The 26,337-nt window shown below is 41.9% G+C and overlaps 2 protein-coding genes across 6 annotated transcripts in view; one reads left to right on the top strand and one right to left on the bottom strand.

Moving 5' to 3' along the window:
• Nucleotides 1-883: 883 nt before the first annotated feature.
• On the bottom strand, nucleotides 884-7,175 carry LOC127447000 (N-myc-interactor-like). 5 transcript variants are annotated; one of them, XM_051708425.1, is made up of 10 exons: nucleotides 7,051-7,174; nucleotides 6,895-6,930; nucleotides 6,768-6,821; nucleotides 6,526-6,684; nucleotides 6,339-6,455; nucleotides 2,762-2,924; nucleotides 2,458-2,564; nucleotides 2,154-2,340; nucleotides 1,726-1,829; nucleotides 884-1,616 (listed from the first exon to the last, which is right to left on the bottom strand). In XM_051708425.1, exons 1-10 carry the CDS (start codon nucleotides 7,069-7,071, stop codon nucleotides 1,413-1,415), a joined length of 1,152 nt encoding a protein of 383 aa, XP_051564385.1. In that variant the 5' UTR covers nucleotides 7,072-7,174; the 3' UTR covers nucleotides 884-1,412. The 5 variants fall into 5 exon arrangements, with proteins under 5 accessions (XP_051564385.1, XP_051564387.1, XP_051564386.1 ...); XM_051708427.1 differs by having other exon boundaries at nucleotides 6,768-6,785; nucleotides 7,051-7,162; XM_051708426.1 differs by having other exon boundaries at nucleotides 6,768-6,815; nucleotides 7,051-7,159.
• Nucleotides 7,176-7,194: 19 nt separating this feature from the next.
• LOC127447619 (protein mono-ADP-ribosyltransferase PARP14-like) overlaps nucleotides 7,195-26,337 on the top strand; it is a 24,997-nt gene continuing 5,854 nt past the window's right edge. Inside the window, 14 exon segments of the mRNA XM_051709550.1 lie at nucleotides 7,195-7,516; nucleotides 7,664-7,839; nucleotides 8,105-8,141; nucleotides 8,256-8,414; nucleotides 8,696-8,929; nucleotides 10,085-10,321; nucleotides 10,546-11,478; nucleotides 11,481-12,294; nucleotides 12,346-12,422; nucleotides 12,617-12,679; nucleotides 12,777-12,953; nucleotides 13,057-13,220; nucleotides 13,307-13,355; nucleotides 13,508-13,612. Coding sequence (XP_051565510.1) covers nucleotides 7,345-7,516; nucleotides 7,664-7,839; nucleotides 8,105-8,141; nucleotides 8,256-8,414; nucleotides 8,696-8,929; nucleotides 10,085-10,321; nucleotides 10,546-11,478; nucleotides 11,481-12,294; nucleotides 12,346-12,422; nucleotides 12,617-12,679; nucleotides 12,777-12,953; nucleotides 13,057-13,220; nucleotides 13,307-13,355; nucleotides 13,508-13,612 — 3,397 coding nt within the window. The 5' untranslated portion in view covers nucleotides 7,195-7,344.

Raw genomic sequence — 26,337 nt, 5'->3', positions numbered from 1 at the left:
ACACACACACACTACACACACACACGCACACACTACACACCACACACACTACACACACACTACTCACACACACTACACACACACACACACACACACACACACACACGCACACACTACACACCACACACACACACACACTACTCACACACACTACACACACACACACACACACACACACACACTACACACACACACTACACACACACACACACACTACACACACACACTACACACCACACACACTACACACACTACTCACACACACTACACACACACACACACACACACACACACACGCACACACTACACACACACTACTCACACACGCACACACAAACACTACACACACACCCACACACACTACACACACACACACACACACACACACACACACGCACACACACTACACACACACACACACACGCACGCACACACTACACACACACTACACTCACACACCAACACACTCACACACTACACACAAACACACACACACTACACACACACACACACTCTTACACTCTTACACTACACACACACACACACACACACACACACACACACACACACACACGCACACACTACACACACTACACACACACACGCACGCACACACTACACACACACTACACTCACACACCAACACACTCACACACTACACACAAACACACACACACTACACACACACACACACTCACACTCTTACACTACACACACACACACACACACTCTTACACTACACACACACACTCACACACACTCTTACACTACACACACACACACACACACTCTCACACTCTTACACTACACACACACACACACACTCACACTCTTACACTACACACACACACACACACTCACCAACAATTCTGAAACATGAAACTTGTCTGACAGACAAATTGCTCTTTTTATTGCACAAGAAATACTTCCTTCAACAAATGGCTGTTCATGTGATTACTTTCATCATTTTATAATGCCAATAAAAAAATGCTAGTTGGGACAAATTATCATCTAGCATGCAATTATCAAAGCCGCAACACATTTTTATTTTCATATGATGTTCTTACTTCAGTCACTTGCAACTATAATGTGTTTTATGATCTGTTCAGAGCTTTACATCGCTCCCAAAGTTTAATGAAGTTTCACACAGTAAATGTGATTCTCTCATGTGGCATTGACTTTATTGTTTACAATATTAACAGCTGATGTAACTACTTAACATCTACTTTGTTTCATTTTAATTGTCTGGTATTGTACTGCCGGATATTTTATGATAAGTCATTTTGTTAATAATAAAAGATTGTGAAGAGAAACCATATGCACTTTAACAAATGAGTCCAGTGAGAAATGTACCCAATAACATGTGAATCATGACTAATGAATCCCTACATTATAAACTGAATCACTGACACTCAGGCATCAGTATCAGTGTTGTCCTCACTGAAGAACGCCATCAGCTGTTTTCCAGATGGGACGTATTTTATGCTCTCAACTTCTCCGCCGTAGTTACTGGGCTTCTGGAAGTGGATTTCTAGATGGTCCTGAATATCTTCTTCATCAATCACATCCTGAATTCCTCCCAGCAGCACGGTGCGATTCGGGACGCCCGAGTACGTCTACAGTGTCATTACACAACACATCAACAAAGACCAATGAACATCATTCTGCTTCTAAAAACTGAATACAGTATTTCAGATTTATGAGCTTGTGCTGATGGAAACGCACTTGAAATTTCTTGAGTTGGTACTGATACAGAGGAAGAACATCCACCAGCATGTCACTGTCCGTATCCACACAGAACTTTCCTCTGAGGGCCAAATTCTCCGCCACTGAAACCAGAAGAGTCATTATAAATATATACAGTACAACACGAATGATCAGAAATGACTGTAGCTGAAATCACTCGATGCAGGAAGACATCACAAGCACAACAGAGATTTTAAACTGTGACTATAATTCAGAGTATTCTGTTCTGTACGGAACAAGTACTGGGACAGAAAAACAGTTCATTCTCATTCAGGGACTCAAAGAAAGAGAATATTAGCTGTAAATACATGACTGTGTAATGCCACTGAATCAACCTCGACAGAAATAACCAAACATACATTAAAAATAAAACAAGCAGAGAACAGCAGGAGCAGATGGAGACACACCTCCAGTGTTGAGGAAGGTGACGTGTCCCGTGCCGTTCTGCTTGTCATACTGCACGTTTTCCACCTCTCCTCCTCCACGACTCGCTCGAGAGAAGGACAGCTCCAGACGGTCTCTCATTCGCTCCTCAGGTAAAGTGGGCGGAGCGTTGCGGAACTTGACGGTCTTCTTTGATACCTTGATATGAACCTGCAGAGACACAAATGAGACACACGCAGCTCAATGGGGTTCATTCAGTAGTAAACATCGTTCACTCTGCACACAGCTCTGATCTAAATCAAGTTCTCACTGGACATTTCACTCTACCTCAAATTTCACAGAGGGATCCAGAGTTAAAGCGTACGGTTTGACATCCATCTTGGTTTTGTCACAGGACACAGAACACTTCGCCAGTCTGAGGATCTGCTCTGACACTGAAAGAGGTAAAACACTGATTCAATCACACACATGAGTCACATTCAGGAGAAACTGCACAAGTTCAGCTCTTCATTGACATACAGTGACCAAAGCAAACAAAACCACAAATATTCATCACCATACACCTATCAATATTTTGTGCATACAGCCCGTGAACATGATGGAAGTGGGAATTGTTCGGCTTTATTCGTACCTTTCTCCTCCTCAAACGTGATGAGAGCGTGACCGCCCTTCAGCAGATATGATGGTCTCTGGGTGACGGTGAACACCGATTCCACATGTTCCTCTTGGTCTTCTTGCTCTTCTTCAACAGAATGAGTAAACTTCACTCTTTTCACTGGGATTTCAGCTTTAATCTACATATCAGACAGAATGAACTGATATAAGTTTACATCATCTAAGATCTGGAAAAGGTTTAGTTGAAAACGTACAGACACAAAAGTGTGTTCAGTGTGAACGAAGCTTCAATCAATAGAGAAAGACAATATTATTCTATCAAGCATTTTCTTCCCCATAATTAACCTAAGAGCCGGCTTCCTGTTAAACATTTGGGTCATCAGTTTGTAGACAGAAGACTATATGACTAATAATAATAATAAAAAAAGTCTTTTTTTATCACTTGTCTCAGTACAAGTCTTAGTAGTAATCATGCATTATAATGGATTTAACGGGAGAGAAAACGCTTATCATGATAGTAGTGTATTTCTCCTTGGATTACAGTGTTGTTGTTTTGGCAGTAAATAATGTTTATCACAAGGGAAATGTAAAAAAAAGTGTTTTTTACTAAACCTGTACTGTATTGTACTTTAAAAAAGTTCTGCAGTTTTCCTCATTGTCATTTATCTGAATCTCTCTTCTAGAACGAGCACTGAAATATGCATGTCATGAATTACTGGTGTTTTTGAAACAATCATCATGCACTCGAATGCTATATGTTTCTCCTGCTTCCAAATGAAAACACGACAGAAGATGTGTGCTGACTGTCATTGATCTTTTCCCCGGACACTTCTATCAAGTGTGACGTCTGTGTGACGTTCAACAGCCGATATCTCACACAACTCACTAAAAAGCAGTGTGATTCAGGTTTATTTTCCTGATTTATGAAATATTCTCAGCAGTTTGGGTGGGAGACACTAAAATACGGGACAAACGTATGGATTTCATACAGAACGCAACATTGTTCCCTTCCATGAGCACTTAACCAGTCATTAAAAAATATATATATATTTCTGTTGCACTATTATGATGCTAGTGATACTTTGCAATACAGCACTTTTCATACCAATGTCTCCTAAGATGATTCGCTTATGTTTTCCTCTCTTGTAAGTCGCTTTGGATAAAAGCGTCTGCCAAATGAATAAATGTAAATGTAAATGTAAATGCAAATATGGGACGATTCTGTATTATATGGGACGGTTGGCAACCCTAGCTCCGATCTACTTGAATGGGGAAAGACCAAAATCTCCAAAACGGTTGGTGAAGATTATGATTAATGAACATATTTCAAATCAGCAGTAAAATCTGACACCACTGGTATCATAAATTGATTTTTTTACCTCATCAGGCTAATCCAGCTTATGCGCATTCTCGAGTTGATTGACAGGTGATGTCTGTATCTAAAAGGTGATTTACCTGTAAGCCAGAACTTCTGTTTCTACATCCGCTATTTTGGGTGTTCCAATTTTTCTCATTTATTTTAATACAAGTGCTCAGTCTCGAGATAAACAGTCTCTGTAATATCCAGGAGATGAGTGTGACTTTCATATTAGGGGTTGCATGGCAGGGTATTTTTTAAATGTGTATAAAACAAGGTTATGACATGCCATATTTATGACCTAAAGCATTTATATTATTATAAAGAGTAATTAAATCTGTTCAAATATTGTTGTAAACATTATTTTAATTTTGCACAAGAGGAAGAGTGCGGGAATTTTTCTTTCAGCAATAGATTTGTGTGTTCCCTCGCAATAAATTTACCATGGTTTTATTATAGTAACTATATCTTAACCTTGATATTCATAGTAAAACCATCGTAATAATACAGGACAATGAAAACTATGGTAATAAAAATCATAAAATTTGTGGTTATTATGGTTTTATTACAAATACCATGGTATTTAGTAAAACCATAGTACCAACAAGAATTACCATGGTTAATCTATAGTAAAACTATGGTTACTATATAGATACAGTATACTGTATTAACCCCTTAAACTCTGGGGCATTTTTGGGCTGCAGCCTGCAATTTTTCACAATCAGATTTAAAAGCTCACCATTCACACATACTGTGGACTAATTGCAAAAAATTGGTCTCATTTTTTAGAGAACCCCCCAAATTAAAAAACAGACTCCAATTATTCATAAATAATATTGTATTTGTTTATAATCATAACAGCATTAAAAAAAAAAAATAATAAAAAAAACTTTGTCCTAACTTTGTAAACATGTAATTCTGGTTCTGTTCACTCTATCTCACTTTGAAAAGTCTCATTTTATTCCACTAGGTGGCAGAAAGCACTAGGAAAAAAAAAAAACATTTCTCTATCACATTCCATCACAATATATAGATCTGAAATGTAGGTGGCGCTCTAACGCATTTTATCCCTCACAGATGTGCTCGTCCATAGACATTCAGTCTAATTTTCAGTTCAAGCACCATCCTCATTATTACATTGAATATCTCGGCCTCTGAGTGGACTAGAAACCCAATCTAGGTGTCATTAGAAAGCTGAGCTCATCCCCTTTGTGATGATATATATTTATCATCAATAGTCGAAAACATATTTTTCTGATTATTTGTTTTGCATGCTTTTCCGTCTGGATGGCATATTTTGTTCTGGACATCTAAGATATAACATTGGATTATTCATACAAGCAAGCTCACAGACAAGAAAACAATAGCTCATTTTTAAGAAAACTTCCTAAGGTAAAAGCAGATATAAAGTTTTTAGCAATTTGGAGCAGCAGTTATCGGAGCATAAAATACACGTTTGTATTTGATGACTTACAGAAATCATATTTCACTTTGTGATTCTTTTGAAAATATTTCGAACTGTGGTATTAGAGCAACAAAATAACTATACAGTCACATTCCTGAGAGCGAGAGCTTTCATTTGATTTATGACTTGTCCATTTATGTACTATGTGAAGGACTTTTATTTTTAAATAAATATTTCTACCCCATTACTTCTGGGGGCGCTAATTTTCAATGCGAATGTTTTGACGCCTTATTTTGTTATTTTAAGTAACATAAGTGCAGAAGTTATTGTTATCTCTGAAAACATCAGATTCTAAGATTTCAAATGATACCTCATATGCCTGACTTATGTATACAGAGACTTTACTGTTTTAAGCGTAAACTTTTTTCGCGATATAACGCCCCCTCCACAGAGTTTAAGGGGATAAAACCATGGTTCACGAAAAAAAAAACATGGTTACTTAACTTACTTTTCACAGTTACTACAATAATACTATAGTAAAACCATAATAACCACAAAGTTATGATTTTTATTACATAGTATTATTTTTTTAGATAACTTTTTTATTATTTCTATTACTTTCCAATATTATTTAAGAACAAAAAATTCCCACCCTGTCCTCTAAAAGGGGCTCCATAGAAGAGTGCCCTCTTCTGCATTATATGATTGTTATACACACATGTGCCATCTCTCAAACTGAATTATTTTAATTAATTCATATATTTATTTATTGGAAATGGTGCAGCAACACAAATACTCAATAATATTTTTTTATGAATAGTGTGAGTCGACCTTAAATCTCTGTTGCAGAGAGTCAGTTTCAGCCCTCTTGAGTTGAAGCTTCTTCTCAAGATCTTTATATTCTCTCTTCAGATCCTGTGTGACTCGGTCCAGATTCTCCAGCTCTTCCTGAAACACAAACACTCATCAGCTCTGTCAGTTTGAGATGTTATTAGTTTAATGACGACTCAAAATTCACCTGGATTTCTTCGAGATCTCTCCGAAACTGCTCAGCGCATTTGTCTTCAGAATCGATCCAACTTTCGGTTTCTGTCTGGGCTTTTTTCTTCTCAGAATCTGATGCAAGCTTCTCCAGCGTTAATCTTGATTTCTCATCTTCTGCAGACTCAATGAGCTTCTGTAGGAAACAATTATCACGAAAAACTCAATAATGAGTCTTTTATAATGAATTGTTTCCCGTAAATGTTCATAATTATTTACCTTGAGTCTCTGTAACTCCTGCGCAGCGCTGAGCTTCTCGTCCAGACTCTGAGGCTTATAAACATATATAACCATGTATAAACATGTATAAACACATATATAAGTGTACTTAACCAAAGCAAAGCACCTGCGCAGCGTTGAACTTCTCGTCCAGACTCTGAGGCTTATAAACATGTATAAACACATATATAAGTGTACTTCACCAAAGTAAACTGTAAAATGATCAAATGAATGCATATAGAAATGTTATAAGTGTGTGAATGTGACGTTATAAATCTCGTACCTCTCCGGCGCTGTCAGACATTTCTCCAAGAATCGATAGTTTGTCGAATGATCGTCAACACTGAATTATTCTTTGAGTTCCTGAATCTCGAACTAAACCAGGAAGAACATGAATGTGCTTACCAGAAGAATCACGAATCAAAAGTGAAAGTGCGGATCATCGTCGAGATCAGTTCCGTCGATGATATGCCGCTCTTTTAATTCATTTGAATTAAATATTGAATATTGTGCACTTTATTTGGACAGTTTGTAAAGGAGTCACTTTTTGAGAGTTTTTAAAAGTTGGACCGCAAATATGGAAGGGAGAAGTTTAATTGTTGAGGGTTTGCCAGATGATTTTGACAATGTAAAATCCAAATTAAATCTTTATTTTCTAAATAAAAGGAAGTCAGGCGCTGTGATCATGCAGATTCAAGAACATTCTGAAGACAAACGAAAAGCAATTCTGATTTATGTGAAAGAAGAAGGTAAGCTGAATGTATCTTCATCATGTAGTTGTTTATTTATTTACCAAAGAAACTCGCTTAGATAATATTAATACAACAACTTTCATATAGGACACCTTATAATCGTTTGGGAAATGGACAAGTTTGACAGAGAATGATGTTTTTCAGATCTGAAGAAAGTGCTTGACAGGAAGACTCATAAGATTGATTTCAAAACTCAAGGAACTGTTGAAGTGACCGTCAGACGACCAGAAGAAACCAGCAGAAAAAAGACCAAACCAGCAATACTGCCCAAACCCAAACTGGAGACAATAGCTTTTCTCAAACAATCACTGCCTGCTAATGTGAGACACGTTATTATTATATTTCATATAATCTGAAGAAATCTGGCATTTATTTGCTATTACTACAATACTAGTCTGTACTTCTGATTCATGTCTCAACAAAGAAGTATTCCTGGAGATGTATGAGTCCAATATGGATCATGAACTCGTTTTAAATGTTAAAGAAAAATACAGAACTATAGTTAAGTAAATATGGGCAGTTTTCACTACATAAAGTTAATTCCATAATGCATTTCATCACACATTTCCTCATTATTGTCTCAAGGTCTCTCCAGTAAGAAAACATACAACAAGTCAAAAAGGTTTGACTTTGATGTTTTACTTTTATTTCTTTCGATTTGTAGCTAAAATAAATACAGTTTTCAACAGGCTGACACTGATATTTTGCTCATGATATATATTTGTTTATAATACAGATGATGAAGAGGATTCTGAAATATCTGATATTCTAATTACCAGCCAAAAGTCAATTGATAAGGAAACTCTTCAAATGTATGTTGAGCAATTTGCAGGGCACTTCGAGATGAGAAAACATGAAAATAACAGCTGGATCCTGAAGCTTTACAACCAGTCAGGTTTGATTTAATACACGTTGCTGTTCTTCTTTTAACGTCTTTTTAACGGCAGTTTGCTTTCTGGTCGCATAGCAGAGTTATGATTATAAGTGAAACAAACTAGTTTTTTTAGTTTATTAATGTGATTAATATGCAGTGTTACACAAGTCAAAACCATGTTATTACACAACCATCACTAGCTTGTGTCAAGAAAATATATTGATAACGCATACCAAGATAAAATCATCGAACTTTAATTCCTCTAAAGGTCAAACCTAATACAATGTTGAACCATTTCACAGATTTACAGAAGATTCTTGCCCAGAAAGAGCATGAGTTTGGTATATCTTTAAAAGTGTATAAAGAAAGACATAAGGGACAGGTGGACCCTCGTCGCTTCATCTTGACTGGATTTGATGGAAACACAGATTGCAAGAAAATATCTGTGTTCATCAGCAGCTGTAGCAAGACAACAGAACATACATGGGAGATACTGGATGAAGACAGGATTGTTGTCACCTTCAAACAAGATATTGGTGGGATTAGAAGCATTTTCTCTCTCTATATTAATTGTTGGCTGTCCTCTGAACCGAGTCATTGTCTGTGCTGTGTTTGTCTGGACTGAATGCTCAGCTGCTCTTCTTGGGAGTCACTCGTCTAACTTAAGGTGCAGTTAATCACTTCTGGCTTTCATTCTGCAGATGCTCTTGTTTCTCTCTGTCTCTGGTATTCTTCCTAACCCTAGTCATACTAATATACACAGAGGCATATGTGTTGCAATGTATGCAACACATAGTGGCACCATATAAAGGAGGACACCGGCCGCACACCGAGAGGGCGCATTTGGTGCACTTTGAGTTTTAAACTTTTAGACCAGGCTTTGTCAAGCTAACATGAAAGTTTTTTTTTTTTACTTTATCTAGTTAAATGTGATGCAGTATGACTTTATGTAAAGCTGCTTTGAAACGATGTATTTTGTATTGTGAAAAGCACTAGACACATACAAATGACTTGACTTTAAGGTGCTGTAAGCAATTTTTTCATGGAAAGGTTTTCAAAAAATGTTCCTACTCCCTGAAAGATATTACTGAAATAAGTGTCGTGAGATATCTCACTGGTCTCTGTGACAGCTCTAGACATTGTAAACAACAAACAAATATGTGTCCGCGGACAATGACACTTTCTGATTGTCAGTCCTTTTGCATGTTCTCATAGTATTGTAGTTGCAGCAAATTATTGAGGCTTAATGCCATTTTTATGCCATGTTGTTCATAACAGTTGTCAGTTGGGGGTGCTATTTTACTGCTGTTGTTTCTGCTCGTTTCGGTCTCAAAAAAGCTCATTTGGGATCTTTGGAGGGTGGGGTTTTGGAAAAGGGGTGTGGCTAATTCTAGTGGAAGCAGAACAGCTAAAATCACGTACAGCACCTTTAAGATGCAAAAAGATGCAATAAAACCAAATGCTGGATGATAAATAAATGAGTAATGTCAATTTACTACATGAAATGACAGTTGACTGTCAGTAATTGTCACAAACATTGATTATTGACTCTGGATTTGTTGTGTCACCATTGAAAAAAGCAAAGAAGAAAAAATAAGTCAAAGAGAAAATTGAAAGCACTCAATTCTGTGAACATTTCAAATGACATGAACAGGTAATTTTTTATTTCTTAATTTTTTTTTTTTCAACAGATGTGAAATCATTTATAAGTAAGTGCACCTCAAAGCCACTGCAGGGTCGAGACATTGGCATGACCCGTATGGAACTGACTGATTCTGTGCTGGTCCAGGGAGATTTGAGACAGATCAGTGAAGACACTCTCAGCCTTTACTTTAGCATCAAGAAGAGAAGCAGAGGAGCAGAAATCAAGTCCTTCATCTGGATCAACAGACAAAAGAGTGCGGTCATCACATTTGAAGACTGTCATGGTAAATTTACAGATTATTTGCAATGATCAAAGATTCATTTACAACTCACGTTCAAGTTTCACCACCAATAGGATGTTAGATTTCAAAAACCTATAATGTAAATCATGTTGTTGATGTAATGGATTATTAATTAATGTTGAGTTCAAGTTTGATAGTAATTAAACTCAAAACTCAAAATAAGCCTAAATTGGTAACTTCAGTAACAGAACTTTCCATTTCAATAGTTGCGCATGAATTGGTGGAACAAAAGCACGATGTTTGCGGAACAGCGCTTCAGGTTTCACTGTTCTACTCAAGCTTTCAAAAGGTTTTATCTGGAGAAAAACCATCTTTGACTGATACGCCCACAAAAACAAATATCCCTGTCAATGCAGATCTGCTTCGTTTCATTGAGAAGAATGAGAAATTTAGAAAACAGTTGGAGAATAATGTCAAATTGCTTCATGCCAAAGTTCTTCTTGACAGTTCTGCACCACCAAGTGCATTGACACTGGAGATGGATGTTGACAAAGACTCGCTGACTGCACTGCGAATTGGACCCACTTGGGAAACCAAAACAATGAGGGAAGTCCAATCCTTTCTGAGCCAGTTTGACACAGTAGAGTTGACTGCTGAGAAAGACGTATGGGACAGAGTGAAGAATCACTGCCTCAACACAGATGATGCTGCCGTCTCCTTCAGGGGCTTTAAAGCTGTCATTGTTGGTGTGAAAGAGGAGGTGACTGTCCTTTCTGAGAAGATGGGGAAGCTGATGAAGGATGCTGCTGCTGAGGTGGACATGGAAAGTAACACTGTTGATGTGAAAATTCAGCTGGACTGCAAAGAGAAGTTTGACCTCGTGAAAGAACGTGTACAATCCAAACTAGGAGATGTTTCTTTCACACATGATGAGAATCAGCTCATCTTTCACCTTAGTAGTTTGAAGGATAAAGTAAGTTCAGCTGAGGTGGTCATCAAGCGGGCACAGGAGAACATGATCATGCACCAGCTGAAGCTCTCTTCTCATCTCATTCATTTCCTCAAGTCACTGGATCTTAATGTGTTTGAGCAAGACTATTTCTCTCCCACCCACATTCCAGCTAAATTTGTCAACCAGAAGGATTGTGTTGGGATCTTCGTTGAGAAAGAAAACCTGAAGAGAGCTGAAGACAAAATAAGTGTGTTCTCAAAGAGGAGGTTATCCAACTTTCTTCCAAACAAACCAGTGAAAACTGGACGCACTTTCTCAGGAATCTTAAAGACCAAGTGGAATTAAGCCACAACGGTCGCAACATCAGGATCACACCATCAGACAAGCAGGTTATATTGTGTGGATTTTCTAGCGTAGTTGCAGATGCTGCACGAAAAGTGAGAGGAATCCTGGAGAACAAGGAACCGACAACTGAGGATGTTCCTCTCAAATCTGTGCAAGAGGTCAAGTTTGTTGATTCTTGCATGAACCTCTCTGCGCTCCCTCAAATCAAGTGCCTTGATGCTACCATACTTGCATGCAGAACATCAAATAACCCTGGTCTGAAGGTCACAGCAGCAAAAGACAAGATTAAAGAGGTGGTGAGTGTTGTAAAGAAGCAGGTGTCATCCATTGTTGTGAAGAAGTACCAGTATTGCAAAGCAGGAGAAGCAAAGGTTCTGGAGAAACATGAAGGTAATGTGAAGGCAAAAGCAAAGGAGTTCCAGTGCAATGTGTATTTATCACAAGAGCAAGTGCGCAAATCTGGTCTTCCAAAGAGTTTTGCTCACAAAATAGACAATTCAATGACTCTAAGAATCACACAGAGTATCATGCATAATTTCACTGCAGATGCTTTGACTTGCCCAATGAATGCCCACCCAACAAGCACATCTACAAGAGTCCCCTCACAATCCCTGAAGCATAAACATGGATCAGACAAAAGAGGTATATACACAGATTTAGGTTTACTGGTGGCCATTTTCTTGCATAGAATGCAGCTAAAGATACATATATTGCTGATGTATGTTTTGTTTTTTCACATAAATGGGAATTGAAACATTGCTTATCAAAGACGTGTCAATACGGCTGAAAAAGAGACAGTGGATGTCATTGTGAACTCCAACAACACCAATTTAAATCTCGACACTGGTAAGTGTTTCTGAACTGTAGTATTCAATACTAAACAGAGTCACGAATCATGACTTATGCACTATTGCTTTATATATTCAAATACATAGGTTACAGTGAATGTTTTACAGTGCTTACACAAATAGTTGTGTTTAGCTAATTGTATTTATATTAGTTGCAAATAGTAGAAATAAAGTGCCAATATAATTTCACAGGTGTTTCTGGTGCCATCTTGAAAGCTGCAGGAAAAATAGTTGCTGATGAATGCGCAAAGCTAGGTAATCACTGGCTCTTACTCTCAATGGCATAATGTAAACTAATGCATATATTATATTAAAAGTAAAGCATTTAACAGTGTGAACTTTGCTCGTCTAGGTCCTCTGAAAGCTGGTGGTGTAGTTATGACAAGTGGTGGAGCACTTAAATGTAAGAACATCGCCCAAATAGTTGGACCTCATAATGCTGCAGACATCATGTCTTCTCTTGAGAAGGTATTGAATCTCTGCGAGGGCAAAAAATCCACAACACTGGCAATTCCTGCTATTGGAACCGGTATGACAACAATCAATTACTTATTTAAAAAATATCCTGTTGCACAGAGGACTTTGAGGAGATATTGAATTCTGAAGTAACAATATCAGCTTGTGTTCTGCAGAACGAGGTGGCATTGGTGCAAAAGAATCGATCACAGCCATCTTTACAGCAATCGAGAAACACTTGACTGCGCAGAACTCAACCTGCCTCAAGGAGATCACTATAGTGGCATTTGAAGAAAAGATTAATGACGTCTATTGGGAATATTTCAGGGAGAGGAACAAGGTTAATCATTGTTTAATCACACATTTTTTTTTTTTTTTTAATCATTTTAAGTTTTAGTCTTGATTATTTTCCAATTCTTTCTCAAGGCATCCACTCATGTCAAGCCTGCTTTCGGCAAAATGCCTGAAAATCAAGGTTTTGACCATTTTTACATTTTCATGCTTATCCACACATATATCTGCTCTTAAAATATATTTTAAAATCTGCATCCATGTGATAGTTACAGTTTTACCGTAACGAATATTAATAAATTCAAAATGAGAGTTTTCAATCTTTCTCCTCTACAGTCAAAACTGGAAGTGTCAGAATTGAGTTGAAGAAAGGTGACATCACCAGAGGAACTGTCCGAGGGATTGTAAACACCATCAACAGGGAGATGAGCCTGAAAGGAGGTCTGTCTTATCTCATATTCTCACAATTTATTACATTATCCAAAAATATATAAGCAGGACTGAACAAGAAGTGCTTTGTTTATACCAATTCATAAATCTATAGACTAAAATAAATTCCATCGTTGGTGTTTTTTATTTTATGGCCATTCTGCTATACAATCACTCAGCACTTTATTAGTAACTCTATGGTCCTAATAAAGTGCCCAACATGGTCTTCTGCTGTTGTAGCCCATCATGTTGTGCATTCTGAGATGCTATTCTGCTCAGCACAATTGTACAGAGTGGTTATCTGAGTTACCATAGACTTTCTGTCAGCTCGAACCAGTCTGGCCATTCTCTGTTGACCTCTCTCATCAACAAGGTGTTTCCGTCCACAGAACTGCCGCTCACTGGATTTTTTTTGTTTTTAGCACCATTCTCTATACACTCTCGAGCAGGGCTACTCAACTTCTGAAATGTCAGGTGCCGCAAAGCTGGATCCCTGTACCCTCAAGGGCACCTTGATTATATGATTATATATATATATATATATATATATATATATATATATATATATATATATATATATATATACAGTGGTGTGAAAAAGTGTTTGCCCCTTCCTGATTTCTTATTTTTTTGCATGTTTGTCACACTTAAATGTTTCAGATCATCAAACAAGTTTAAATATTAGTCAAAGATAACACAAGTAAACACAAAATGCAGTTTTTAAATGAAGGTTTTTATTATTAAGGGAAAACAAAATCCAAACCTACATGGCCCTGTGTGAAAAAGTGTTTGCCCCACCTGTTAAAACATAACTTAACTGTGGTTTATCACACCTGAGTTCAATTTCTCTAGCCACACCCAGGCCTGATTACTGCCACACCTGTTCTCAATCAAGAAATCACTTAAATAGGACCTGCCTGACAAAGTGAAGTAGACCAAAAGATCTTCAAAAGCTAGACATTCAGGAACAAATGAGAAAGAAAGTAATTGAGATCTATCAGTCTGGAAAAGGTTATAAAGCCATTTCTAAAGCTTTGGGACTCCAGAGAACTACAGTGAGAGCCATTATCCACAAATGGCGGAACATGGAACAGTGGTGAACCTTCCCAGGAGTGGCCAGCCGACCAAAATTACCCCAAGAGCGCAGCGACGACTCATCCAAGAGGTCACAAAAGACCCCACAACAACATCCAAAGAACTGCAGGCCTCACTTGCCTCAGTTAAGGTCAGTGTCCATGACTCCACCATAAGAAAGAGACTGGGCAAAAATGGCCTGCATGGCAGAGTTCCAAGACGAAAACCACTGCTGAGCAAAAAGAACATTAAGGCTCGTCTCATTTTTGCCAGAAAACTTCTTGATGATCTTGATGATCCCCAAGACTTTTGGGAAAATACTCTGTGGACTGACGAGACAAAAGTTGAACTTTTTGGAAGGTGTGTGTCCCATTACATCTGGCGTAAAAGTAACACCGCATTTCAGAAAAGGAACATCATACCAACAGTAAAATATGGTGGTGGTAGTGTGATGGTCTGGGGCTGTTTTGCTGCTTCAGGACCTGGAAGACTTGCTGTGATAAATGGAACCATGAATTCTGCTGTCTACCAAAAAATCCTGAAGGAGAATGTCCGGCCATCTGTTCGTGACCTCAAGCTGAAGCGAACTTGGGTTCTGCAGCAGGACAATGATCCAAAACACATCAGCAAGTTCACCTCTGAATGGCTGAAGAAAAACAAAATGAAGGCTTTGGAGTGGCCTAGTCAAAATCCTGACCTGAATCCTATTGAGATGCTGTGGCATGACCTTAAAAAGGCAGTTCATGCTCAAACCCTCCAATGTGGCTGAATTACAACAATTCTGCAAAGACGAGTGGGCCAAAATTCCTCCACAGCGCTGTAAAAGACTCATTGCAAGTTATCGCAAACGCTTGATTGCAGTTGTTGCTGCTAAGGGTAGCCCAACCAGTTATTAGGTTTAGGGGGCAATCACTTTTTCACACAGGGCCATGTAGGTTTGGATTTTGTTTTCCCTTAATAATAACAACCTTCATTTAAAAACTGCATTTTGTGTTTACTTGTGTTATCTTTGACTAATATTTAAACTTGTTTGATGATCTGAAACATTTAAGTGTGACAAACATGCAAAAAAATAAGAAATCAGGAAGGGGGCAAACACTTTTTCACACCACTGTATATATATATATATATATATACACACTTATACAGCTGGGTATTGGCTATTCCCAGTGGGTCAGATGTTTACATACACTTTGTTAGTATTTGGTAGCATTGCCTTTAAATTGTTTAACTTAGGTCAAATGTTTTGGGTATCCTTCCACAAGCTTCTCACAATAAGTTGCTGGAATTTTGGCCCATTCTTCCAGACAGAACTGGTGTAACTGAGTCAGGTTTGTAGGCCTCCTTGCTCGCACATGCTTTTTCAGTTCTGCCCACACATTTTCTATCAGATTGAGGTCAGGGCTTTGTGATGGCCACTCCAATATCTTGACTTTGTTGTCCTTAAGCCATTTTGCCACAACTTTGGAGGTATGCTTAGGGTCATTATCCATTTGGAAGACCCATTTGTGACCGAGCTTTAACTTCCTGACTGATGTCTTGAGATGCTGCTTCAATATATCCACATAATTTTCCTTCCTCATGATGCCATCTATTTTGTGAAGTGCACCGGTTCCTCCTGCAGCAAAGCACCCCCACAACATGATGCTGTCACCCCTGTGCTTCACGGTTGGGATGGTGTTCTTCGGCTTGCAAGCCTCACCCTTTTTCCTCCAGACATAATGATGGTCATTATGGCCAAACAGTTCAGTTTTTGTTTCATCAGACCAGAGGACATTTCTCCAAAAAGTAAGATCTTTGTCCCCATGTGCACTTGCAAACTGTAGTCTGGCTTTTTATGTTGGTTTTGGAGCAGTGGCTTCTTCCTTGCTGAGCAGCCTTTCAGGTTATGTCGATATAGGACTCGTTTTACTGTGGATATAGATACTTGTCCACCTGTTTCCTCCAGCATCTTCACAAGGTCCTTTGCTGTTGTTCTGGGATTGATTTGCACTTTTCACACCAAACTATGTTCATCTCTAGGAGACAGAATGCGTCTCCTTCCTGAGTGGTATGATGGCTGTGTGGTCCCATGGTGTTTATACTTGTGTACTATTGTTTGTACAGATGAATGTGGTATCTTCAGGCATTTGGAAATTGCTCCCAAGGATGAACCAGACTTGTGGAGGTCCACATTCTTTTTTTTTTTTTGCGGTCTTGGCTGATTTCTTTTGATTTTCCCATGATGTCAAGCAAATAGGCACTGAGTTTGAAGGTAGGCCTTAAAATTCATCCACAGGTACACCACCAGTTCAGTACACCACCTATCAGAAGCTAATTGGCTAATTGGCTAAAGGCTTGACATCATTTTCTGGAATTTTCCAAGCTGCTTAAAAGCACAGTTAACTCAGTGAATGTAAACTTCTGACCCACTGGAATTGTGATATAGTCAATTAAAAGTGAAACAATCTGTCTGTAAACAACTGTTGGAAAAAATACTTGTGTCATGCACAGTAGATGTCCTAAACAACTTGCCAAAACTATAGTTTGCTAATATGAAATCTTTGGAGTGGTTAAAAAATTTGTTTTAATGACTTCAACCTAAGTGTACAGTGCATCCGGAAAGTATTCACAGCGCTTCACTTTTTCCACATTTTGTGATGTTACAGCCTTATTCCAAAATGGATTAAATTCATTATTTTCCTCAAAATTCTACAAATAATACCCCATAATGACAACGTGAAAGAAGTTTGTTTGAAATCTTTGCAAATTTATTAAAAATAAAAAACGAAAAAAATCACATGTACATAAGTATTCACAGCCTTTGCCATGACACTCAAAATTGAGCTCAGGTGCATCCTGTTTCCACTGATCATCCTTGAGATGTTTCTACAACTTGATTGGAGTCCACCTGTGGTAAATTCAGTTGATTGGACATGATTTGGAAAGGCACACACCTGTCTATATAAGGTCCCATAGTTAACAGTGCATGTCAGAGCACAAACCAAGCCATGAAGTCCAAGGAATTGTCTGTAGACCTCCGAGACAGGATTGTATCGAGGCACAGATCTGGGGAAGGGTACAGAAAAATGTCTGCAGCATTGAAGGTCCCAATGAGCACAGTGGCCTCCATCATCCATAAATGGAAGAAGTTTGGAACCTCCAGGACTCTTCCTAGAGCTGGCCACCTGGCCAAACTGAGTGATCGGGGGAGAAGGGCCTTAGTCAGGGAGGTGACCAAGAACCTGATGGTCACTCTGACAGAGCTCCAGCGTTTCTCTGTGGAGAGAGGAGAAACTTCCAGAAGAACAACCATCTCTGCAGCACTCTACCAATCAGGCCTGTATGGTAGAGTGGCCAGACGGAAGCCACTCCTCAGTAAAAGGCACATGACAGCCTGCCTGGAGTTTGCCAAAGGCACCTGAAGGACTCTCAGACCATGAGAAACAAAGATTGAACTCTTTGGCCTGAATGGCAAGCGTCATGCCTGGAGGAAACCAGGCACCGCTCATCACCTGGCCAATACCATCCCTACAGTGAAGCATGGTGGTGGCAGCATCATGCTGTGGGGATGTTTTTCAGCGGCAGGAACTGGGAGACTAGTCAGGATCGAGGGAAAGATGAATGCAGCAATGTACAGAGACATCCTTGATGAAAACCTGCTCCAGAGCGCTCTGGACCTCAGACTGGGGCAAAGGTTCATCTTCCAACAGGACAATGACCCTAAGCACACAGCCAAGATAACAAAGGAGTGGCTACAGGACAACTCTGTGAATGTCCTTGAGTGGCCCAGCCAGAGCCCAGACATGAACCTGATTGAACATCCCTGGAGAGATCTGAAAATGGCTGTGGCTCCCCATCCAACCTGATGGAGCTTGAGAGGTCCTGCAAAGAAGAATGGGAGAAACTGCCCAAAAATAGGTGTGCCAAGCTTGTAGCATCATACTCAAAAAGACTTGAGGCTGTAATTGGTGCCAAAGGTGCTTCAACAAAGTATTGAGCAAAGGCTGTGAATACTTATGTACATGTGATTTTTTTCATTTTTTATTTTTAATAAATTTGCAAAGATTTCAAACAAACTTATTTCACATTGTCATTATGGGGTATTGTTTGTAGAATTTTGAGGAAAATAATGAATTTAATCAATTTTGGAATAAGGCTGTAACATAACAAAATGTGGAAAAAGTGAAGTGCTGTGAATACTTTCTGGATGCACTGTATGTAAACAGTTGAAGTCAGAAGTGAACCATGAGTGTTCAACATCACATACACCAGAGATGTGTTCAAAAACGAGAGCGATATATCCAAAATTGGCACCAAAAGTACTCCCGTGATAAATCATAAAGATTTGTTCACCCCCCTTAGCGTTTTGCGCCGAAGTAGATCACTAAAAAGCATTTGTGTGGAGGCATCTCAATGGCGTCACTGCAGGAAAAACTGTTATTTTTACTGTGTATGAACACGTGCGCAAACCTCTCATAACATCAGACATGCTCATATATATATATATATATATATATATATATATGTGTGTGTGTGTGTGTGTATAAAATTACTGACATTTTATCGTAGAATACATTCCCTGTCTTAGGTCAGTTAGGATAACTACTTTCTCATCACAGCACCATTGTGATGCTCCTGTTGTACCTGCTCTGTTTGGGACTCGAACCGGTATCTCTGGCGTGGGAGGAGGGCATGCTAACGAGGAGGCTAAAGGCTACAGCCATTAGCGTCAGTCGCTAGTGCACCTCTTGAGGTCAGGAGAGTGAGGATTATACACATTACACAGCTATCTATCAGCTGGCCACCGTTACACAGACGCTACTATCTACGCAAGCTCCATTTCGAGCAGACCACAACTCATAACACAATGCAAGTAAACGTTGCCACAAGAGACACTATAGAGAGAATATTATGAACTGTCCGCTTCAACGGTGAGTTTTCTCTTTCAAGTCAACTACTGTCAGGGCAGAGCAACCTTTTGAAGAGAATCTTGCTGAGAAAGTTAAAGTCAATATATTTACAGAAACTTACCTGAATAAAAATGCATCCAGTTGATTGGCACTGATGTTTGAAGGTAACTCTATTTCCCTATCTGTCACTAACTCGACGTTGTGTTGATGTAGTGACAATAGGGTTCACTCTTGGGAGCCCGAGACACCTCTGGTCTTTGATAAAAGGCCAATGAAAATTGGCGAGTGGTATTTGCATGCCACTCCCCCGGACATACTGGTATAAAAGGAGCTGGTATGCAACCACTCTTTCAGATTTTCTCTTCGGAGCCAAACGGTCATGCTCACTGAGCTGAATTCCCACAGCTGTTCATTCACCTCTGATGGATTTGACGGAGCATTTCAGCGACTTCTCCCCCGTCTGCACTGGTGCACTGCAGAGAATGCCCCTGGGTGCTTCAGCAGATGCCCCTGGGTATGGCTGCTGCGTTGTGAGCTCCGACACAACATAGTAGTATTTTGTTTGTTTTGTTCACAGTTCTTACGTTTTTTGTCTTGGATGTTGTCTGCCTTATTGTCTATGACAGACAAACACTTTTGGACATTGGTTCAGCAATTTCACACCGTAAATTCTTCAATGCCGACCCGCTGTTTACAAACACGCAAGCGGAGCCCTTTTTCTGGGCAGCACGGCCGCAGAAACGCAAAAGGAAAAGGGGAAACAGAGCCAGCGTTCTCATCAGAGTAAGACGCCATGCAAATTGACCCCCACTACCCAGTATTCTATTGGCAAATGTTCAGTCTCTGGATAACAAGCTCTGCGAGCTGAAAGCACGGATCTCTTTCCAACGAGATACTGCTGAATTATCTGCCTTACGGAAACTTAAGGAGATTCCAGACTCAGCCATTGAACCCGCGGGGTTCTCTGTGCACCGAGCGGACAGAGCGAAAGACCTCTCAGGTAAAAGCAGAGGTGGTGGTGTATGTTTTATGATCAACAAATCCTGGTGTGATCAGAGGAATGTACATTCTATCAAGTCTTTCTGCTCTCCTGATCTGGAATTTCTCATGCTTCTGTGTCGACCATTCTGGCTACCGAGGGAATTCACAGTGGTCATTATCACTGCTGTGTACATCCCGCCACAAGCCGACACAGACCGGGCACTCAAGGAACTGTATGGGAGTATAAGTGAGCAGGAAACCACGCGCCCTGAGGCCGCGTTCATTGTGACCGGGTACTTTAATAAAGCCAGTTTAAAATCAGTCGCACCAAAATATCACCAGCACATTAGTTTCAATACACGAGGGGACCGGGTTTTGGACCATTGCTACTCTCCCTTCCGGGATGGCTACAAATCCCTCCCCTATCCACCATTTGGCAAATCGGACCACTCTTCCATTCTGCTTCTGCCCGCTTACAGGCAGAAACTGAAACAGGAAGCACCCACCCTCAGAACGATCCAGTGCTGGTCAGACCAATCAGATTCTACGCTACAAGAGTGTTTTGATCACATGGACTGGGAGATGTTCCGGTCCACCTCTGATGATGACATCGAGCTTTACGCTGATAGCGTAATGCGTTTCATCAAAAAGTGCGTGGAGGACGTTGTTCCGACCAGAACAATACGGATCTATCCGAATCAGAAACCATGGATAAATAACAATGTTCGCACGGCACTTAATGTGCAGACCTCCGTTTTTAATTCCGGGAACGCGGAGGAGCATAAACAAGCCAGTTATGAACTTGTTTAGTATCAGAACCGCAAAACGCCAGTACAGGAGTAAGATTGAAGGACAGTTTAACACCACCAACTCTAGAAGCATGTGGCAGGGTATTAACATTATCACGGACTTTAAAGGGAATAAAAACTCCGCCATGAACACCGCTGCCTCTCTCCCGGATGAGCTAAATACTTTTTATGCTCGTTTTGAGGGAAATAACACCGCCCTCGTGGAGAGAGCTCTCGCGGCTGAAGCTACAGAGGTTAGTTCACTCTCTGTCTCTGTAGCGGATGTAACCCGATCCTTCCGACGGGTGAATATCCGCAAAGCCGCGGGCCCAGACGGCATTCCGGGCCATGTAATCAGAGCGTGCGCGAACCAGCTGGCTGGTGTTTTTACGGACATTTTCAACCTTTCCCTCTCTTTGTCTGTAGTCCCCACATGCTTTAAAACATCCACCATTGTGCCTGTACCAAAGCAATCAAAAATAAATTGCTTAAATGACTGGCGTCCTGTTGCTCTGACCCCCATCATCAGCAAATGCTTTGAGAGACTAATCAGAGATTACATCTGCTCTGTGCTGCCTCTCTCTCTAGACCCATTGCAGTTTGCTTACCGCAACAACCGCTCCACTGATGATGCCATTGCATCTACAATACACACTGCTCTCTCCCACCTGGATAAAAAGAACACTTATGTGAGAATGCTGTTTGTAGACTACAGCTCAGCATTCAACACCATAGTGCCCTCCAAGCTAGATGAGAAACTACGGGCTCTGGGCTTAAATAGCTCGCTGTGCAGCTGGATCCTGGACTTCCTGTCAAGCAGACGCCAGGTGGTTAGAATAGGCAGCAACATCTCCTCATCACTGACCCAACACTGGAGCCCCACAGGGCTGTGTTCTCAGCCCACTACTGTATTCCTTGTACACACATGACTGTGTGGCAACACATAGCTCCAATGCCATCATTAAGTTTGCTGATGACACGACGGTGGTAGGTCTGATCACTGACAATGATGAAACAGCCTACAGAGAGGAGGTGCACACTCTGACACACTGGTGTCAGGAGCACAACCTCTCCCTAAACGTCAGTAAGACAAACGAGCTTGTGGTGGACTTCAGAAGAAAAGACAGAGAACACAGTCCCATCACCATCAATGGAGCACCAGTGGAGAGAGTCAGCAGCTTCAAGTTCCTGGGTGTCCACATCACTGAGGAACTCACATGGTCCATCCACACTGAAGTCGTTGTGAAGAAGGCTCATCAGCGCCTCTTCTTCCTGAGACGGCTGAGGAAGTTTGGAATGAACCGCCACATCCTCACACGGTTCTACACCTGCACTGTAGAGAGCATCCTGACTGGCTGCAAAGCACAAAGCACTGCAAAGGGTGGTGCGAACTGCCAGACACATCATCGGAGGTGAGCTTCCCTCCCTCCAGGAAATATATACAAGGCGGTGTGTGAAAAAAGCTCGGAGGATCATCAGAGACTCCAGCCACCCGAGCCATGGGCTGTTCTCACTGCTACCATCAGGTAGGCGGTATCGCAGCATCAGGACCCGCACCAGCCGACTCCATGATAGCTTCTTCCCCCAAGCAATCAGACTTTTGAACTCTTGATCTCCCACGATCAAAATACATCAGCACTGCACTTTATTACCCTTACTCTTATATCTAACACCGGACTGTCATAAATTATATTATTATTATATTATATTCTCTCTTAACCACTGACTATCAACCGACAGCCTGAATGTCAATACAGTACAATACTGTACATTCTATATATACTACTATATATACTTTTTTATACATTTTTATTTTCTATTTTTATTGAATAATGTGTATCTATATAGTGCGTATTGTATACTGTACAGTGTGTGTTATTATTTGTATATTGTTGAGTGTAATTATGTGTATATCGTTTAAATTGTGCTGTGTTAATTTGATGTTATTGTAAATTGGTACTGTCTCATCACTGTCACGACTGCTATGTTGATCGGAACTGCACCCAAGAATTTCACACACCATTGCACTTGTGTATATGGCTGTGTGACAATAAAGTGATTTGATTTGATTTGAAATAATAGAGTATATTTCTCTAAAAGAGTATATATTTCTAAAAGAGCGGCACACACGGAACATCTTTTTAAAGAGACGTCTTTTTAAAGATGCCTTTCCTTTGTGTGTTATTCCTGGTTGCGCTCGTTATCTCTCGCCTTCTGATGGTCACGATCACTGTCTTTCGTGTCTGGGCACTGCTTACGCAGAGACAGCGTTCGTGGATGGGTCATGTACTCATTGCGAGAACATGTCCATGGCAACGATGCGTTCGCAGCTTACCTTCGTAAGAAAGCAAGCCACCCCAGAGGCTCCCCACCTCGGTCCTTCTACCCACGAGTATGAGGCCAGTGCGGCTAGCACTTTGGGGCGATTTGGGGACCCCAATGGGACCACCTCTGCTGGGTATCCCCCCACGGACCTCCCATTCCCCAGCATGCTCGTCTGCCCCGATTGGGCTTCCGGATGTGTCTGCCGGCTCGTCTCATGGCGAGTTCGACCTCTTATTCGGAGCCTGTGAAAGTGATGAGCTCTTGAGCGCAGCATCGGAGAGCGGGCTCATCCAGTCGGACGCAGAAGCCTCAGCTGGGCTCCTCCCTTCGGGTGCAGTCGCCCAGTCACAGGCTGACGTGGAGATGACGACATGCTTTCCCGGGCCGCCGCTCAAAGCCATGCCCCGCCCCCGTTCCTTTCTTCCCGGAAGTGCATGAAGAGCTGACATGGTCGTGGGAGGAACTTTTTACTGCCCGGTTCCGATCTTTCAGCTTCCCTGCCCTCACTACCGATGGTGGGGTGGCCAAGGGCTATTCGGCAATCCCCCCGGTGGATAAAGGCGCTCGCAGTCCACCTATGTTCGTAGAGCGCCGCTACCTGGCACGGGTGCCCAAAGCTCCCGTCCAAGGCCTGTAGGTTTACGTCGTCCCTGACGGCCAAGGCCTACGGTGCCGCTGGACAAACCACCTCCGCCCTGCACACCATGGCTCTCCTGCAAGTCTGCCAAGGCGCTAAAGGAACTGCACGAGGGTAGTTCCACCCCGGGATTGATGCAGGAGCTGCGCTCGGTGACCGACCTCGCTCTCGAGGACAGGCCTCTTCTTCCCCCATCCCAGGCTGTTCCGGGGGTGGTCACAAGGAGCCAGGTAAGTAATTCGATGTCCCTGAACTCAGCACGGCCACGACACGGTGTGGCACCTCAGGCTCCACCCCGCCGTGAGGCCCCACCCGCTGGTACATCTGACGAGACTGTCCCTCCGGCCAAGATGAAGAAGGGGTTTTACAGCCCCTACTTCATTGTACCGAAAAAAGGCGGTGGGTTGCGGTCAATCTTGGACCTGCGAGTACTGAACCGGGCTTTGCACAGACTCCCGTCCTAGATGCTGACACAAAGACACACTCTAGTGAGCGTCCGGCATCAAGATTGTTTAGTGGCGGTAGACCTGAAGGACGCGTATTTCCAAGTCTCGATTCTACCTCGTCACACACCCTTCCTGCGGTTTGCATTCGAGGGTTGAGTGTATCAGTACAATGTCCTCCCTTTCGGTCTGTCCTTGTTCCCTCGCATCTTCACGAAGGTCGCAGAGGCAGCCCTTGCCCTGCGAAGGGAAGTGGGCATTCGCATCCTCAACTATCCCGATGGTTGGCTAATCCTAGCTCACTCTCGGGATGTGTTGTGTGCACACAGGGACCTGGTGCTCTTGCACCTCAGCCGACTAGGGCTTCGGGTCAACTGGGAAAAGAGCAAGCTCCTCCTGGTTCAGAGCATTCAGGTACACCCTGACTGAGACACCTCTCGGTATAGATGCGCTGGCACACAGCTGGTCCATGGACTGCGCAAATATGCGTTTCCCCCAGTGAGCCTACTTGCACAGACCCTGTGCAAGGTCAGGGAGGACAAGGAGCAGGTCATCCTGGTAGCACCCTACTGGCCCACCCAGACGTGGTTCTTGGACCTCACGCTCCTTCCGACAGCCCCCCTCCCCCCCAGTGAATTCCTCTGAGGAAGGACCTTCTTTCTCAGGGACGGGGCATCATCTGGTACCCGTGACCAGACCTCTGGAATTTACATGCCGCGGTGGTAAACACGATCACTCAGGCTAGGGCCCACTCTGCGAGGTGCCTGTATGCATTTAAGTTGCATCTGTTCGCTAAGTGTTCTTCCCGACGGGAAGACTCCCAGAGATGCGCAGTCGGATCGGTGCTTTCCCTCCTGCAGGAGAGGTGGGAAAGGCGGCTGTCCCCTTCCACCTTGAAGGTGTATGTAACCGCTATAGCGGCACACCACGACAGAGTGGACGGTAAGTCCTTAGGGAAGCATGACCTGATCATCAGTTTCCTGAGAGGCGCCAGGAGGCTGAATGCCTCCAGACCGCGCCTCGTTCCCTCATGGGACCTCTCTGTAGTTCTTCAGGGTCTACAGAGAGCTCCCTTTGAGCCTTTGCAGTCAGCTGAGATTAAGCAATACTCCTTGAAGACTGCCCTCCTGACTGCGCTCACTTCCATCAAGAGGGTAGGAGACCTGCAAGTGTTCTCTGTCACTGAAACATGCCTGGAGTTCGGTCCGGGCTAATCTCACGTGATCTTGAGACCCCAACCGGGCTATGTGCCCAAGGTTCCCACAACCCCTTTTAGGGACCAGGTGGTGAACCTGCAAGCGCTGCCCCAGGAGGAGGTAGACCCAGCCCTGTTGTTGCTGTGTCTGGTGCATGCTTTACGCATCTATTTGGATCGCACGCAGAGCTTTAGAGTCTCTGAGCAGCTCTTTGTCTGCTTTGGTGCACAGTGGAAAGGAAGCGCTGTCTCCAAGCAGAGGATCGCCCACTGGCTCATGAGCCCATTCTACCAGGGGTATAGCGGCCTCCTGGGCCCTGGCCAGGGGTGCCTCTCTAACAGACATTTGCAGAGCAGCGGGCTGGGTAACACGCAACACTTTGCGAGGTTCTACAACCTCCG

This window comes from Myxocyprinus asiaticus, chromosome 10 (assembly GCF_019703515.2).
Source record: "Myxocyprinus asiaticus isolate MX2 ecotype Aquarium Trade chromosome 10, UBuf_Myxa_2, whole genome shotgun sequence".
Lineage (NCBI taxonomy): Eukaryota > Metazoa > Chordata > Actinopteri > Cypriniformes > Catostomidae > Myxocyprinus > Myxocyprinus asiaticus.
This window is presented reverse-complemented; position numbering and strand designations above follow the sequence as displayed.

Coding starts and splice junctions, on each gene's coding strand:
- LOC127447000 (XM_051708425.1), bottom strand. CDS start 7,071: ATGTCTGACAGCGCCGGAGAG. Junction 2,925..6,338: donor CTCTGCAACAGAGATTTAAG/GTCGACTCACAC, acceptor TCTGATATGTAG/ATTAAAGCTGAAATCCCAGT. Junction 2,565..2,761: donor CACGTTTGAGGAGGAGAAAG/GTACGAATAAAG, acceptor TACCTCTTTCAG/TGTCAGAGCAGATCCTCAGA.